The sequence below is a fragment of the Danio rerio genome, chromosome 15 (genome assembly GCF_049306965.1).
Source record: "Danio rerio strain Tuebingen ecotype United States chromosome 15, GRCz12tu, whole genome shotgun sequence".
In the NCBI taxonomy this organism is placed as follows: domain Eukaryota; kingdom Metazoa; phylum Chordata; class Actinopteri; order Cypriniformes; family Danionidae; genus Danio; species Danio rerio.
Window position 1 is genome coordinate 18,395,627 of NC_133190.1, and position 18,160 is coordinate 18,413,786.

Sequence of the window (18,160 nt, forward strand, 5' to 3'; positions counted from 1 at the left end):
GATAAATAAAGACTCAAACAACAGCATTACTCATTGTAAATTCATGTTTGAAAATGTATTCATGTTAACTGATGGGACATAACTGTAAAGTGTCATCAGTTATATTATTAATGTCAGACAGTTATTCAATAAATCACAACAGGACTCAAGTTTAGAGCAGGGGAATCCTGAAAATCCTCTGACCTGCAGAAACTAAATTTAACCGTACTTAAACACCTGATCCAAGGAAAATCTAAGTCTTCAGACTCACTAGAAATTTCCTTCTAAGTATTTAGGCTTCCTGGTGGTAAACTTTGTAGTAGCCTTCTGAGAGCAGCACTGGACATCCCTTATTTAGAAAGTTAATACGTTCATTTTATTGTCCTGCAGACTTCCTCACCTTGGGTTTGACGCTGCTGAGTAGACGTAGCTTCTGTTTCTGTTCTTCAAACTGTCTCCTCTTCCTGTCCTCCTCCAGCATCCGCTGCTGTTGCTCCAGTCGTTTTCTGGAGACAGACACACAAACACACACACTGATCAGAGACCAGGTCTGGTGCACAGACAACTTTCTGGCAGCATAAATCCAAACAGTCTTACTGATGCTCCTCTGCCATCTGCTTCTGTATGTCTGCAGGGAACTGCGGCCCCGGGGCCCTCATGCCCATGAACTGAGGCTGACCCATGAACTGCATCCCAGGGGTCTGCATGCCCATCGCCATCCCACCCTGGAAACAACAGGAGAGAGTTACTGAGACTAATCAGTGAGTGTTTACAGTGCTCAACATAAATGATACATACAGCCCTCACCAATATCTCTTTTAAATTAATATTTTCTATAGGTTTCACGCAATATTATATTGATGTGTATACATTAGTACCCGTTTAGAAGTCAGTACTAAAAGACAAAACTGAAACTAAATTAATAATAAAAAAAAATCCAATTAAAGTCCAAAATTTATTACACACAAACTAATGTGCTACAAAAACTTTTTACATAAAAAAAAAAAAGAGTAAACATTAAGAGAAGCTAAGAATACATTAAATTAAAGGTTTGTGGACGACGCAGTGGCGCAGTGAGTAGTGCTGTCGCCTCACAGCAAGAAGGTCGCTGGGTCGAACCTCGGCTTAGTTGGTGTTTCTGTGTAGAGTTTGCATGTTCACCCTGCATTTGCGTGGGTTTCCTCCAGGTGCTTCGGTTTCCCCCACAGTCTAAAGACATGCGGTACAGGTGAATTGGGTAGGCTAAATTGTCTGTAGTGTATGAGTGTGTGTGTGTGTGTGTGTGTGGATGTTTCCCAGAGATGGGTTGCGGCTGGAAGGGCATCCGCTGCGTAAAAACGTGCTGGATAAGTTGGCGGTTCATTCCGCTGTGGCGACCCCAGATTAGTAAAGGGACTAAGCTGACAAGAAAATGAATGAAGGAATGAATGATTAAAAGTTTTTTTTTTTTGCAATCTTTGTTTGAAATTAAATATATTATTAAATTCCATAAACTTTATTGTCTATCCTACAGGGGTTAGAAAATTGTCATTAGACAGAGTCTCACATACAACAGCAAAAGCATAAATACACTAAAATGTCTAAATGCTAAAGGGACTTCTTACTGTCTCCCAGACAGAAAAAACAAGACAGAGAAAAGCTTTTGTAAAAGTTGCTTTATTGACCCAAACAATTATTAAAAAAATAATAATTATATAAAAAAAATTGTGCTGTCCAAATTAGTGCGTTAATGCATGCAATTAATTTGAATTAATTAAAACGTTTTAAAAAATTAACATAATTAATGGAGTTGCAGTTTGTTTGTTTTTTTACTTCCTGTTGTGGTCAACGTGTTTTTTGACGTGCAAAGAAATATGGATAAGACCAAGGAAGCACTTTTTGAAGGCAAGTGTCAGCATAAAACAATTAATGTTGCATCACCAGGCTCTCCAGAGTTTCATGCAATTTTGGGTGTTTCATTTTTAACTTTCGACTTCTGTTTTAATGGAATTTGATACCGCATGGGGAAATGAAAGAAAAACCTCCGCATTTCGTGACTCGGTGGTCCTTCAAGGTAATCAAAAATAGCTGCTTACATGGTAGTCTCTTAATAAGAGTAATATCTTAATTATATTAAAATCGGAGGATTGATGTCTTATGTAACTGTACTCAGAATGTGTAAGATGAAGTCGCGAGCTGTCAAAGACAGCCTATTCCAAAGCCTTTCAGCATCAAATGTCAAATGTGTCATTAAGTTTAACTTGTTTCCTCCTTAAACTCAACTTTTGTAAAGTGTATGCTTTGCGTTGTTGTGTCAGAATCCTTGTGAAATACAGCCATACTTTAGAATGCTTAGTTTAGGCAAATTTGAGGAACGTGATCATGCGTGTTGAATCTGAAGGGAGTCGCTCCGGCTGCCCTGTCCTTACCTGCGCACGTTTTATGTGTGTGTGTGTCTGTCTGTGTGTGTGTCTGTGTCAGGTCTGTGCACAGAGCACAGACCCTTCAGAGGCAGGTGCTCAACGCAATCGCAAAGTGAAAAGCAAGTGGGATTAATTTTTTTTTTAAATGTGATTCATTTTTTTTAATCGATTGACAGCACTAAAAAATATAAAAATATACTGTAGATCTTTGTCATCTTTGGAGCTGAAACAGAAGTGAAACTTTTAAAATGCAGCATTATAATACAAGGTGCATCGCTAAAGTTTTTTTACGAGTCTGATCAGGCCAGTGGTTCAGATTTTAACTTGCCCTGCCAAAATTTTCACTAGCCCCACCAAAAAAAAAAAAAGAGAGAAGTTAATAGCTAACATTTTGCCACATATTTTAAAATAATATGTCAAAAATAATTTCTGTGAATCTAGAATTTCAATACTTTAATGTGATGGTTGACTTGTCAAACTGATGGCAAAGTGTGCAAAACTGCACTTAATTTTTTTGTCATGTTGTTCCCACGTAAACGTCTGCTTTCAAGACATTAGAAACAGACATTTTAAAATCTGATGTTGCAGCCATGTTGCCGTTTCTTTGCTGGACTGGTTGTTACCAGGTTAAGAAAAATAATAGCATGCTCAAAACATCAAATCAGATAAGAGGAACCAAAAAGCAATATGGTGTTTACGACATCACAGAGAAGATAGCATTTAAAGACGTAAAAGCACAAACTTAAAATGTACGCAATTTACAAATAGTCGCAGACAAATTAATATTTAGTGACAAGGCAGCACTGTCCTAATCGGGCCATTAATGATCCTGTCTACTGTCCCAAGCTTCTCTCAGGCTGACCCTGGGCCATCGGGCAGTCCTTATTGTTGAGCCCTGTAATATATAAGCCATAAATTTCCCACTAATGTGTTTTTTCGTTTTTAATGATTAACTTAATCACATAACAACATGACAAATAAATACTAAACAGTATTTATTATTGATTATGAAAATAATTAGGTTTGATAAAGTTTTGTAAACTCAGTAAACAGTTTGCTGGGTTCTTGGTTTGTATGTAAAGCTGGCTAACAGAAGAATATTTTTTGTGAGTTGCCAACACATTGGTGTGCATGTAAATGTGCTCACTGTCCGCTAAAAATCGAACCGACCTGTATTGGCATGGCGCCAGGCATCTGTGCTCCAAAATTCATTCCCATCATGCCTTGCATGTTAGGCTGCATAACCTGGACCATAGGGAAGCCCTGCTGCTGCTGTTGCTGCATGGGCATCATTCCTGCCAATAAATAACACATTAAGGGAGAAACCGAACATAAAACAACACATTGTTTTTCATTTCAAATGTAATACAAGTTGATTCATTGTAGAAAAGAGTCCAATGCAAAACACAGACAAAATGTAAACATCTTACCTTGCGGTGGTCCAATGCCCCCTCCAACAGGGTACATAAAGCTAGAACAGAAGAGACGGGCACATTCAATATTGTAGTCATTTACTAGCTGCCCATTTCAACCCCCTGAAGCTCATTTCAGAGTCAAGCTAATGTCTTTAAACTATTGCCCTCCGCATTCAGGAGACAGAGGGAAATTTCGGCTAAAGGCAAATAATCAATCATAAAACAGAAAACATTTAGGGAAACAGCCCGAGTCCATTATACTCGAAGGTTCTTCAAGTCATTGTGCACTAGAAGAAATCAAATCGTTCCAATATTGGCCGTCACTGCTTTCACATCTAAGAAATACATTACGATGGAATAGAAAAAGAGTCATTATGGAATGAAGGCAGCATTTTAAACATGGTTATGATCAGTGGGAGATTATCCAAAAGTTTTGTGTAATAAGAACAAAGTATTAAAATTTAGTGTCTGTGATACTTAATAATAATAATAATAATTCCTTACATTTATATAGCGCTTTTCTGGGCACTCAAAGCGCTTTACACACAATGGGGGGAATCTCCTCATCCACCACCAGTGTGCAGCATCCACCTGGATGACGCGACGGCACCACACCACACACCAGCTGATTGGTGGAGAGGAGACAGCGATGAAGCCAATTGGAATATGGGGATGGTGAGGAGGCCATGATGGACAAAGGCCAGTGGGCAGATTTGGCCTGGATGCCGGGGTTAAACCCCTACTCTTTTCGAAGGACATCCTGGGATTTTTAACGACCACAGAGAGTCGGGACATCGGTTTAACGTCTCATCCGAAAGACGGCGCTCACTGAGCAGTATAGCGTCCCCGTCACTATACTGGGGCATTAGGACCCACACAGACCGCAGGTTGGGCGCCCCCTGCTGGCCACACTAACACCACTTCCGGCAGCAACCTAGCTTTCCCATGTGGTCTCCCATCCAGGTACTGACCAGGCGCAGCCCTGCTTAGCTTCAGTGGGCGACCATGTGAGAATTGCAGAGAGCTAGCTGCCGGCTTATGCATTTTCGGTTTTAGATAAAAATTAGGGCCTGATGAACTTTTATTTTTTCTGTATTTAAAAACACATTTCAGTAGTTACAAAATGTGTTCAATTTAATAATAAATAGCAGATGCTAAAACATTTTGTGTGCTTGAATTTGTGTAGCAAATGAATCAGTCAAAAGCTGATTAATATTCACAGAAAAGAATACACATCTGTTTTGAATGGGTATACAACACAGTTTTGATTTACCATTCCAAAATATAGCATTCCATGACATACACTGTAGTGATATTTTGTGTTATACAGTAGGACTGCACATTATATTGTTAAATATTTTGATATCGCTATGTGACTATTGCAGATGCTCACATCGCAGAATGTCCAATGTTTCGTTTGGGATTATAGTTAAGACCAAGAGTAACATTTTAAAACACATGATGTTTGTGAAGTCACTGCAGAGTTAAACTATAACAGAGTCAAGTTTTTTTTTTTTTTTTTTTTTTTGCAGGTGTTTTTAATGTCTGTAAGCCTTCAGGAATACATAAGTTAATGTATTTAGGCACAAGCAATTGCACCGTTTGTAACTTTAACACAGATGGATTATATTGGACTATTTACACAATGAGGACTATAGTCTTACTTTACATTTGATTTTTATCAATTTCATTAACTGAATACTGCTAGACTCCTCAGAAAACCATAAAAACACTTTACAATTCACTTTTATCTATAATTTGTCTATATTTTATAAATTGGTAACTCGCCTACAGAATAATCCCAAATCAGTACTTTCCAAACAGAGCGGTTCAAGCTACAATGGGGGAAATAAGTATTGAACATGTCACAATTTTTCTCAGAAAACTTATTTCTAAAGGTGCCGTTGACTTGAAATAAAGTGGCTCAGAAAAAAAGTATTGAATACATGAAGAAAGGGATGAAGAATACATGAAGAAGAAAATCGAGATGTAGAATGGACCAGCCAATCACCACACTCGAATCCAATGGAAAAATATCTGGTATAGATTTCAAGTCATCAGCACTTTTAGAAACATGTTCTGAGAAAAATGGTGATGTGTACAATACTTATTTCCCCCACTGTTTATGGCAAAACAAACAAAATATATTGCAATGTCTCATGTTTCCATATCGTGCAGATCTATTATATAGCTAATTATTTTAATGACTATAATATTCTGTACACATTTATTGAGACAATGAAAATCACTGACTAAAACTGATGTGTAATTAGGATTTCTCTGATGAATCATTTGGATTTGTTTCATAAACACAACATGAGGCCTGAATTCATGCTCAACTTTCATTGAAGCTGTGCCATTTTTTACCAACACTTCAATAAACTGGGCAGAAAACAACATTTCACCAAAGCTCAATTAAAAAAAGTTATCCAGTCAAGTAGTTTTGGGTCTGATATAATTGAATCCTTACTTTCTCAATCATAATCTAACCAATTTTATGGCAAATGAAGATCCCTACCTATACTTTAGTCCACTGTAAAACCAAACAGTCAACTTTATCAAATGAAATGAGTGTAGTTAACTCTAATTTTACTGAAAGTTATTTCTACTCATTTGAAGAGTTTTAAGCTCAAATTAATTAAATACCTCATTACTTCAACCTAAATGGTGTAAGTTCACAGTATATTAGTTTAACTCAAATAGTTTGTTGCAATCGGTTTCCTCAAACGGTTTGAGTTATCTTAACATATTGGGTTTTACAGTACTCAGTTGATTTGAGTTCTCTTTATTTATAGGTTTAAGCTCTTTCTACATTAAGGTAGCGTTCAGAAAATACAAACACCCATGAAGAAAGCATGCATTTAAAGTATTATTTACACGATATACAAGTGCTATTTTAGAAGAGATGCTGCATATTTCTAACTTTTAATATGAAAAACATTGAAAATAATTAATTCCAAAAGTGCAACTTATTTCTTTTGACTTTTTATAAGAAAAAAGGGACTGTTGGTTTTAGGCAATGTGTGTTTTCATTTCAGTTATTGTTGCACATTGATGTTCAATAAATAATCATAGATAGTAGATAGTGTGTGTTTTCTTCAATTATTTTAAAATCAAGCAATGCGCCCTTTATTCAAGAATCTTTATTCAAGCTATGAGGGAAAAAATAAAATAAATAAATTTTAAAAAATAATTGTAATTAATCATAATCGAGTTAAAATGTTCAATTAATCAAGATTTAGATTTTAGGACAAATCACCCAACCCTATGTGTACTCTATGTGTCTTCTTTATATAAAAAGCGGTATTCCTTGAGGTGAATGTGGGCAAAGTATTCAAAAAAACCTTAAAGAAAAATACAAAAAATTAAAATAAAAAGATCCATACCATTGAAGTCAAAATTATTAGCTCCCCTGTTTATTTCTTTTCCCCAATTTCTGTTTAACGGAGAGAAGATTTTCTTCAACACATTTCTAATCATAATAGATTTAATAACTCATCTCTAATAACTGATTTATTTTATTTTTGCAATAATGACATTAAATAATATTTGACTAGATATTTTACAAGACTTCTGTACAGCTTAAAGTGACATTTAAAGGCTTAACTAGGTTAAATATGTTAACTCGGCAGGTTAGGGTAGTTAGGCAAGTTATTGTATAACGATGGTTTGTTCTGTAGACTATTGAAAAATATATAGCTTAAAGGGGCTAATAATTTTGACCTTAAAATGGCTTTTAAAAAATGTAAAACTGCTTTTATTCTAGCCAAAATAAAACAAATAAGACTTTCTCCAGAAGAAAAAATATTATCAGACATTCTGTGAAAAATTTCTTGCTCTGTTAAACATCATTTGGAATTTTTTTACAAATTACAAAAATTAAAATAAAAAAATCAAAGGGGGGGGGGGGTGGGGGCTAATAATTCTGACTTCAACATATTCAATATTTTGTATTAGGACTGCACGATATTAAAAAAAAATCTGGCATTGCAATATTTCATTTTGCTGCGATATGTATTTTGATATGAATATAATTTCACCAGCTCTATTTGAAAAGATTTCATTCATTTAGATTAACTGGGATGATTAAGTCTTTTTCTATGTGAAAAAGTTAAATAAGCAGTGTTTAATGGTTTTCTAGGAAGTCAAACAGTATTCAAGTACATAAATTGAACAATTAAATGTAAAACAACTTGGTCATTAATGTACAAATGATTTTTTAAAATAATTTCTTTATCTTTTCTATAATATTCTTTAAAAAAAATTATCTAATCCTGCGATGTGACTATTGTGGATACCAACATTGCAGTATCGATGCTCAAATGTTTTAAATATTTTGTTCAGCCCTATTAAGTATGTTTATTTTAGAAATAGCTCATCCAGAGTAAGCCTATATTGTATCTGCTTTGGCAGAAGTCTGAAATGTGGGCTACGGTAACTCCACAAGGTTCTCTGGCACAGCAAGATCTGTCTGTCTGTGTTGTATCTGTTTGCCTGCAGGCTCACGACTTTATGGCACTCACAGAGACTCACTGTGATAACACATAGGGAGATGAAAAAAAATAAAACACTGGATTAAGGCAGATTAACATACAAAGAGAAATCTGCTGTGACATCAGATCACATCAATCCACCATTTTAAACCATCACTGCCAACATCCATCCATCCATCAGCAAAACCTGAGCAAACAGCAGCTTGGTTTTAAACATAAAGTGAATCATGTATCAATATTTGCATATGACAGCTTTAAAATACAAAGAATCTTGCCCTGTGGTGAGATAAAATGATTTAAAAATAAGTGATATAAAGATAATTTAGTTTTCATCTTCTACGTGAACTGTTTTGAATAAATTTGACTGAGCACAAACAATGAATCCTAACCACTAACTAATGCTGAATATTTCATTGAAAAGAATCTGCATTTAGCAACATTTCTTTTAAATATGATGCCACTTCTTTCTGACTGAAATGAGCAGCGAGCGAGCATATTCTGTTGCATTAAAAACAGAAGAGTGTGAGTCTGTCAGTGCTTTATTAAGTTAAAATGCCCCAAAAAACTGATGAACATAAATCTGTTTTTTAATTGTTGGTACAAATTAAATCAACAATAAGGGGCACTTGAAAATAAAGTCGTAAACTGCCTTTTTTTTCTCCAGGTTCACATTCCTGTTCTGAACCTTTCATTTAAACACAGTTTTGACAAGCGTGCCAGACTCTGAGGTAGCCTAAACACCCACTGTTATGACTGTGTATCAGTTTTTGCATATTGAAATATACGATAAACACTCCTGTGTTGTAAAGGCTGAACGAACGTTATATCAAAAAATTATTGATAATTATTATTATTGCAATATTGGTATATGCAATATCCACATTGCAGAGAGGTGCAAAGAATTATGGTGGCTTGAGAAAGCCAACATACTGTTATACTACATAAACTTCTTCTTCTTCTGAAACTAATTTCTATATGCTTCTCCTCGTAGACCATTCATACTACAACCACCAAACTAACACCAAAACCTCCAAACTATACTGAAATAAGTTGCTATCTTTTCTGACTGATCTGACTTAAGGTTTTTCAGTTATTTCAGAAAAGTCCCATTGACTTAACACTGGACCAAATTTTGTGACCTCATAACTTTGTGCCTGCATGTCATACAGACTTAAGGTTGGCCTCATTTACTTCAGACTGACTACCAATCTGCTAATCACTGATGACCTTTCAACTTACTTGCCACACGCAAGCTAGCAACCACTTACTGCACCTTAGCAACTGTCCCATAAGCTTCCATTGAAAATAACTGCCATTGACTTTACATTGGACATACTGATAACATGCTAATTCATAATAACAATATACTGATCCATACTAACATACTAGCAACAAGCTAATTCATAATAAATGTATGCTAACATGCTAGTTTATACTAGAAACATGCTAGCAACATGCTAATTTATATCATGGTCATTTATGTAAGCAACTGCCTAGCAACCACTCAGAACACCTTAGCAACTGCTTAGAAATCCCCAACTAACCACCAAAAAAGTTCCTAGCAACCACCTAGAAATGCCTTAGCAATAACCTAGAACACCCTAGCAACCAATTAGGAACAACTCAGAACACCTTAGCAACGCCCTTGCAACCACCTAGAACACCCTAGCAACCACCTAGGAACACCTTAGCAACCACCTAGCAACACTGTAGCAACTGCACAGCAACTCCTTAGCTACCAACTTGCAACTTCCTTAGCAACCGCCCAGCAAGCACTCAGAGCACCCTAGCAACACATTAGCAACGACCTAGAACACCTTAGCAACCACCTAGTAGTGCCTTTGCAACCACTCAGAACACTCTAATAACCACCTAGCAACACCTTAGCAATGACCAAGAAAACTACTTCAATTAACAAATTCTTCAAACTTTAATGCTAGGCTTGCTCGTGGAACCATAAAGCTTGTCTACGAACTTTACTTTTCTAGTTGAAATTACTACAGATTGTTTATCCAATCAGATGGAGCTTTATTATATTATACCTCCTCGCTGTTCTTTTCTGCTATTGGCTAGAGCTGCCTAAAGGTAAACAAAGAACTGAAAATACCTTTCTGCATCCGTCTTTTTGAAAACTGTTAACTGTTAACAATGTTGTCACGAAAAAAAGTAGGCTAGATTCTGCTTTCTCTCACTCCAAAAAATGCCCTGTTTGCACGATTTGATTAATATCATCGTATCCAAATACTTTATAAATAATATTTCAAACCTTCTCCGGTGTTTACTGTTTTTATCTGTTTTTCAGATAAATCTTTGTAAAATGAAAGTTATATGGCTTTAAAACGAACAGTTTGATTTATGTATTGTATATAGGCTGCCTACATTGTTCTAGCTAGCTTTTGTTTATTTTATATTGGTTAATTTATTTAATGCGATTTTATTACATCCAATATTTGTAATTCTTTAAATTATATTTCAATACAGCTTAGGCTATTTTATCAAGATATGACACCATATTTTTAAAGGCTACGAAAGTGGGCACGTAATTTGTTAAGTTTTATGTCTTTCTGTTGTATTCATGTTGTGTATTATTATCTCCAAAATAAAAATAAAAACTTTTAAAAAGCCGCGCAGCATTAAGACATCTGTAAAGGGAGCGCTCTTTTTCTCAGTCTCACACACATATACAGGCCTTTAAACGTGCACAAATACACATTTTAAACTTGACAATAACTCTCGAAAACCTTTACTGTCTGCTGTGTCTTTAATATGGTGTAAAGATTATTATGCGTTATTGAAACATCAAGGAGGACGCAGCAATGTCACTATAAATTAAAACTACTTTATTATTTTATGCAACACCCTTACATTTAAAAGGGAAACATTAGAGTGATCATACGCAAAAAGACCTCATAAGGCTAGAAGTTTTCTTTCCCTTATTTATTTATTTGTTTGTTTGTTTATTTGGCACATGTATTCATGTGCGATCGGAAAATTGTGCCCGCCTCTCTTTTCACTCCTCCCCCAAGCCCCAGCTGGCACTCTTAGGCCCAAGGTATTAGGCGGGCCGAAAAAGGCCGGCCGCTGGCCCCAAGAAAGCCGCAATTTGGCCCGATTAGGCCCCGGAAGTGACAGTGGAAACGCCATGGCCTTGGCTCGCTCGCTTTAGCTGCGATAGTGGAAACCCGACTCATAAGACCTATCTCTGGCTCTGAACATTACCCTAAACCTAGCCAAGAGTGTTCATAAAAGCCAAACATGAGATAAAAACATACTTTCTTGTGCAGTCTTTGAGCTCTATTGTGATGTTTTATGGGACTTGAATGCTTCACAAGTCCAATTCTACAGACCATGTTTAAAGCCATGACAGTGTATGGAGATGACTATGTGATGCAAACATTAAAATGTAATAGTTTACAAAAAGCATGCACTATGGTAAAGGTGTTTTTGAGATCATAACATATATAACAGTCCATGCAACCATGCCAATTATTTTCTATTAATTAGGGTCTGAAATGTTCCCAGTGATGGGTAGCAGCTAGAAAGGCATCTGCTGCGTAAAACATAGCCCCAGGGACTAAAAAGGGACTAAGCCGAAAAGAAAATGAATGTTGTTTTACTGTCTCTAGTGGTCATTTTACCTAAAAAAATAAAAAATAAAAAATAAACTTTATATTACAATTTTAAATATAGGTTTTTGGGATTTTTGCAAAAATATAGAAAGCAGTCCATTTTTCCAATGAACCCGAGTTGAAAGCTTCCAATTTGTTCCATCTTTTCAACCAAACAATGCTTTATATATGGGATATTTCTCCAAAATGCAGGAAGCTCTAAACCCCTTTTACGCTGTCACAAATAATCAGCCCTAAGTTCCAGGACTCAATACAGGAATTTTAAAACTGTCAAACGCCTCAGACACCTTTGTCCCGGGTGGGTGGGCAGGCTTATTTATTTATTAACTTTAAATAACAGATTGCAGCTATGACATTGCTGTCTTCGGTCCTTTTTTTACAAACTCTCAGACCTAATAAGCATCATTTAGAGTGTTGGCAGCAACAATACAGTTAAACCTGTTCCAATAAACTCCCAATGCCCTCCACTACAGCTGTCTGAGACACTCCAACATATGGAGGATGCTCATCACAGCTTCAGCCACCAGACTGGGTTTAACTTTACGGAGCAATATAACTGACCAGAACGTTCACTAATCACCATAATACACTCATCAAAAAAAATGCTGTTAGTTTTAGCCAAATGTTAGGTCAAACCCAATGCTGGCTTAATTTTTTAATTAAATTTAAATTACACTTTTTCCCCAAGGTGTGTGCTTGCCCATATTTGACCCAACACTGTGTTAAAGCAACCCAGCATTTTTGACTGGTCAGTTTTTCTGTATTTTGACTTTAAAAAGGAGCAATATGAAGAATTTGTATTCTGCAGTGACCATTAATTGAACTGTATAGCCAGTGATTTCGAGTAGTGTTGTCGCGATACTGGAATTCAATAACAATCTGAAATTGTAAAAATGTCCATTTCCCGCTAATATTTGAGCACTGTTGAGCACATTCTTACACCGCTGATTTTCCATAGGGTTCACATGCTCCACAGAAATGACTGTGATTGGCCGTGAAGGTCATCAGTTCACCAAAATCACCACTGTTTACAGAGCGTAACAGATACAGGTACACTCGAGTGTTTTAAAGCAAAAAGATCAGTCTGTTTTTAAGCTGACATATGAGCAATTTGTTGATGAATCGACTGATCTTCATGGCTTTAAAACACTTCAGTGTCTCTGTATCTGTGGTTACACCCAGTAAACAGCGGTGAGTTTGGTGAACTGATGACCTTCATGGCCAATCACAGTCATTTCTGTTGAGCACGTGAACACAATGACAAATCAGCACTGTTAAAGAATGCTCTCAAATGCTAGCGGGAAATGGACGTTTTTCAAATTTCATTACCGATTGGTCTCGAATTCCAGTATCTTGACAACACTAACTGAAAGCAATGATTCAAGGGTTATACTGGATATACTTTTCCATGGTATCCATGTTGATATTGGCTTTTTTAATATTATCTTTGTCGGCCCAATAAGAAAATAAAAAGGCCAAAGCTTTTCAAACTGATAAATCATGGATTATTTCAGCTGGTAGAACCATGTCGTACTGTAGGATGGTAATGAGGGTTTTGATTTATGACTTTCGCATGAGACATGCTATTTACAAGAGATTTTTTGGTGAAGGGAAGACAAGATGTTGGCAATGTGGAAAATATTCACAGTAGGCAAAAAAAGAGGATATCAGTGTTACGACTTGTCAATTATTTAGCAAAAAGAAAGCACTGGATCGCAATTTTTTCCAGTTCCACTTGTTTTCTGCAGTAAAGTTTAAATAAAAAACCTCAACATCCATGGTTTTTGTTACCAGGCTCAAGATTTGTATTAATTGGCTTATAAATCAGTTATCGATTTTCAAATATTAAAAATGTTATCAGTTATCAGACAAAATTTCTATTTATGTGCCTCCCTAAAAAATGATAGAAATAATTTAGAAGCAATATATAGATGCCATGCAGAATATGCTAATGCCATCAGTGCTGAGTGATGTTTAGACCAATTACAAGTAAAAAATCTGCTGCGCTCAATCCACCAAATAACAAAATAAACACAAGAAACAAGACAGCGCTGAGCAAAAGACACTAACATCAATTTAGCCTGTGCTCCTCATTTACAACAATGCCAAAATGAAAGTATTCTCTGTTAAACATTTATTCCATAAAGCAGATCTATGTAGAGCTCTGCGGTTATTTAGTTTCACAGCAGGTATCAGCATTATCTGTGCTGCGACGTTTGAAACTAGACATTCATTATTCAAGTCATTCGGTAAGAGACTAAAGCCCTTTAGGTAAATAAAACATGAAGTTGGCCTTTCCATCATTTCTTACAGCTATGTGATCTACTTTAGAAAACTTTGGTACATTTAAAGAGGCTTACTGGCTTAGTGTCAAAATGAGTAAGCTCAGTGGCACACATGAGGATGATAGTATCTTGAGGCGGTCAACTATTTAAGAAAAACAGCATAGCAGTTCAACTATGAGTGTATGAGAGCAAGCAGGTCACTAGATCCACGTCTCAGTCAGGACCTCAAGCAAACATATATTATGCTGGTGTGGTCTTTTGCCCTATTTAACTTTGGTATGAACTAGGGCTGCATGATATTGCAAAAATCTACCCATGCGATATATTTTTTCTCTGAGCTATATATTGCGATATGAATACATTTTCACCTAATGGCTTAAATAACTCAATTAGGAAAGCTGATCATTAAGATTAACTGGGATGTAGGGGAGTAAATCAGTGTGTGTATACAGTGTATAAAAAAAAAATCAGAACTGTGAAACGTAAACTCAGAATTACAAAAAAAATAAAGTTAAAATTACGAGACGTAAACTCAAAATTACAACGGAAAAAAGGTCAGACTTGCGTTAACTCAGAATTACAAGAAAAAATATACAATCTCGAGACGTAAACTCAGAATGTCAACAAATAAAAGTCAGAATTGCAAAACGTTAACTCAGAATTTCAACAAAATTAATATGTATTTTATATTATTTATTATAGACATAATAGCTACTAATAAACTACAGACATAAATAAACACAATGGAGCAAAGAATAAGTGAAATAAACAGTGCTTTATGGGTTTCTGGGCAGTCTAACAGTTTTCAGGTAAATACATAGAAAAATTAAATATAAATTAACACTTCATAGTCAATAAAATGAATCTTTATTGGTTTATTTTGTGCTTTAATTATTTAAACCCCCTTAAAATGCTCAAACAGTTACAGGTTTTACAAACAAGCAAAAGACAACTTTCACTTTTATTGTGTTTTGATGAGTGGTTCCTGGTCAATTATAACCCCAACTCAACATTGCAAATCTTGCAGTTTGACTATTGCGGATACACACATTGTGATACTGATGCTCAAATGATATATTGTGCAGCCCTAATATGAACCAATACACCTCAAAGAGCCAGGATTTTATAATAAAATGTCAGCCTTCAAAAGCTGTGCTCGTGCATGCATGCGTGTATAATTTATTCAAAATAGAGATGGGTTTATTTAGAACTGCAAAGTATATTTTTTTCAGCATCGATAGCGCAATATGCACATAGTGTCAGGATCTGCAATGTCAAAATGTTTTGAAATATAATTTCAAGCCAGTTTAAAGCATTCAGGAATAAGAAATGACGATGTTTTTAACTTAAAGAAAGAATATATCTTAATATATACATGGAGTTATTTAATATTTGTTCATTCGATTTGTGTATTTGAATACTGCTAGACTCCCAGATAATCATAAACAGTTTATACCATTTGTAACTTTGCCCTACTGTATTCTGTATTTATCAATGAATGTAATTGGTTAATTATATTTTATGCATGATTCCTCAACAAAAAACCATGGTCCTAAACAATCTAAAAATATTATATATATATATATATATATATATATATATATATATATATATATATATATATATATATACACATATACACACACACACACACACACACACACACACACACACAAATATATATATATATATATATATATATATATATATATATATATATATATATACACACACAGACCGAACGGGTTCTAATTTCTGTATTTGAAATAAACAGATTAATATAAATATCCATGACTCCTCATTTGTTTTCATCAACTTAACATTTGCAAACTGACCATTTGTAATTTTTATAAATATCAACAGCATTTGTATTCAATCTGTTTGCAATGAACTGATTTAAAAAGTGAATCAAGAATAAAAAATGTTATTCAAAAGATAGATTGTAAATGAAAAATTATGACTTTAATCTGAATCTATTTCCTAATCAATAGCCCAACTCAATTATATGCATAAACATTTAAATCAAAGACTTTCCCATCCAGAACTCATTAATAGTCTAAATGGTCACAACAATTCGATTTGTTGCCCACAGAAATACTTTTTTTTTTTTTGACAATTAAATGCATCTTTACTTTGTAAATCTTTAGTTATTGCTCAATGGTGTATTCACAGGTTAACAAGTTATAAAGCTATAAATAATGCTCAGGTTTTTGCACTTAGCTACTTGTGAAGTGCATTTCACTTCATAAAACCCCATCGTCAGGAGTTGCGGGTAGTAATTATGACTTGCATCTATACATTTATTTTAATCTCAAAGTAACGGCAACCACTGACCTCCATTTTGGCTACCAGAAGTGTGGTTTCAACAAAAAAAAATCTTCTTTACTGTTCTATTGAAAAAATTTTGGTCTAAAGGCAAGTGAATTGACATTTAACTTTTATTTTGGGATGAGCCATCCCTTTAAGTCAGGGGTGTCCAAACTTTTTCCTATAAAGGGCAAAAAAGCAAACCTGATTGAGGGCTGTGGGCCAAATATTAACCAAACCGTATATATTAAATTTGGCATGGGTAATTTTCTAATTAATTCTGTAATATTTAAAATGATCTTGAAAACGTTGCTTTAAATCATATTGACTCATGCAGTATCGTTTTTAAATGAACTTATTACTGTAAAACAAACAATCCTACATATGACAAGTTCAATGCTGAATACACTAGTCAAGCTTACTTTGATTTGCTCGCAGCAGTCTTATGCAGTTTGCTGACAGTTTTTACATTTTAAAAGTCTGATTTATTTACAGTATTTAATAGAATCATTTAATTTCAGTTGGCTTTTTTTGTAGCTCAGCAATAAAACAAGGAAACAAAAGGTTCAGTTAAACTCGAAATGACGATCACTGTCGAAGGCATCACCCCCTAACCACCTCGCTTTCATTCTCCCTCTCTTTTTAGATGGGATGGTGGGCCAAATCAAAGGTTACCACTGGCCAACTTTGGGCATCTCTGCTTTAAATGTACATCAGCATCACTGCTGACTGCTTTAATCCCTATTGAAAAATTACAATAGAAACCCTCAGAACTTCTAATGTTTTTAATTAAAACTGACTTGGTCCTTGTGGGTCTCTACTGGTGCTGTGTTAAATACCAGGGCAATATTTCCCAATTCATATGTACTGGTTTCATTAGTTAACAGTTTGGGAGTCTTTTTATTTATTTTTTGCAGTGGAAAACATTAGAACCCTGAGCACGACAACCTGGAAAGCATTTGCAAGACTACAAACTAAACAAATGTTATGACAAACAATTACGTTTAACTGAAGTAGTATAATTTGTAGAATTATTTTTTTTTTGTATTATACGTGTATATAATGTAACGTTAGGTAAATGTTAACGTAGCTTCGTTTTAAAACATTTGAGTATGAAAACACTCAGAGTAATTCTAACAGATAACTTAATAAAAATATAATTCGGGGCGTCATCGACGAATAGAAACATAAGGAGAAACCAAAAAAATGTAGGTTTTGAAACACGGCCAGTAAATCCCCATTTCTGGTTAGCAGTAAGTCGACTGACAAGCGATTTAATGAAGTCTGAGCATCAAAACCTATATGTCTCCACATGTATGCCACGAAAATAAACGCCGAGAAAAAGAAAGGACTGTAAAAATGACGGATGATGATCTGATGCAGCATGATAAACGTCACATCACCATCACAGCTGACCAGCATCAGCCATTAACACTGCAGACGCTTCTCTAAACAAAGTAAAACCGAGCGGGACCCACGGCTGAATTTCAAAATACACTCTTGAATTTACACGTACTTGGCTTAGCGGGCGTGTGCATATACACTAATGAATAGATAACAAAGCGTTAAAGTGTGAAATTCTGTACCTGCCACCTCCCCCTGATCCGGGCCGAAGCGCCATCTTAAACAGCTCAATGAAGTGACGTCATC

General features: G+C 35.3%; 2 protein-coding genes across 30 annotated transcripts in view; both read right to left on the bottom strand.

The window, feature by feature from the left end:
• Positions 1-18,151, bottom strand: part of synrg (synergin, gamma) — a 97,122-nt gene extending 78,971 nt beyond the window's left edge. For all 28 annotated transcript variants that reach the window (XR_012390691.1, XR_012390690.1, XR_012390689.1 and 25 more), the window contains exons 1-5: positions 18,097-18,151; positions 3,812-3,852; positions 3,552-3,676; positions 577-704; positions 380-485 (exon numbers count right to left, since the gene is read on the bottom strand). Coding sequence is in view for 19 of the 28 variants with exons in the window: in XM_003200027.7 (XP_003200075.2) it covers positions 380-485; positions 577-704; positions 3,552-3,676; positions 3,812-3,852; positions 18,097-18,131 (435 nt within the window). In the remaining 9 variants the exon portion in view is untranslated. The remainder of the gene's footprint in view (positions 1-379; positions 486-576; positions 705-3,551; positions 3,677-3,811; positions 3,853-18,096) is intronic.
• rab34a (RAB34, member RAS oncogene family a) overlaps positions 1-18,160 on the bottom strand; it is a 626,412-nt gene that overhangs the window by 505,685 nt on the left and 102,567 nt on the right. The window lies entirely within an intron of this gene.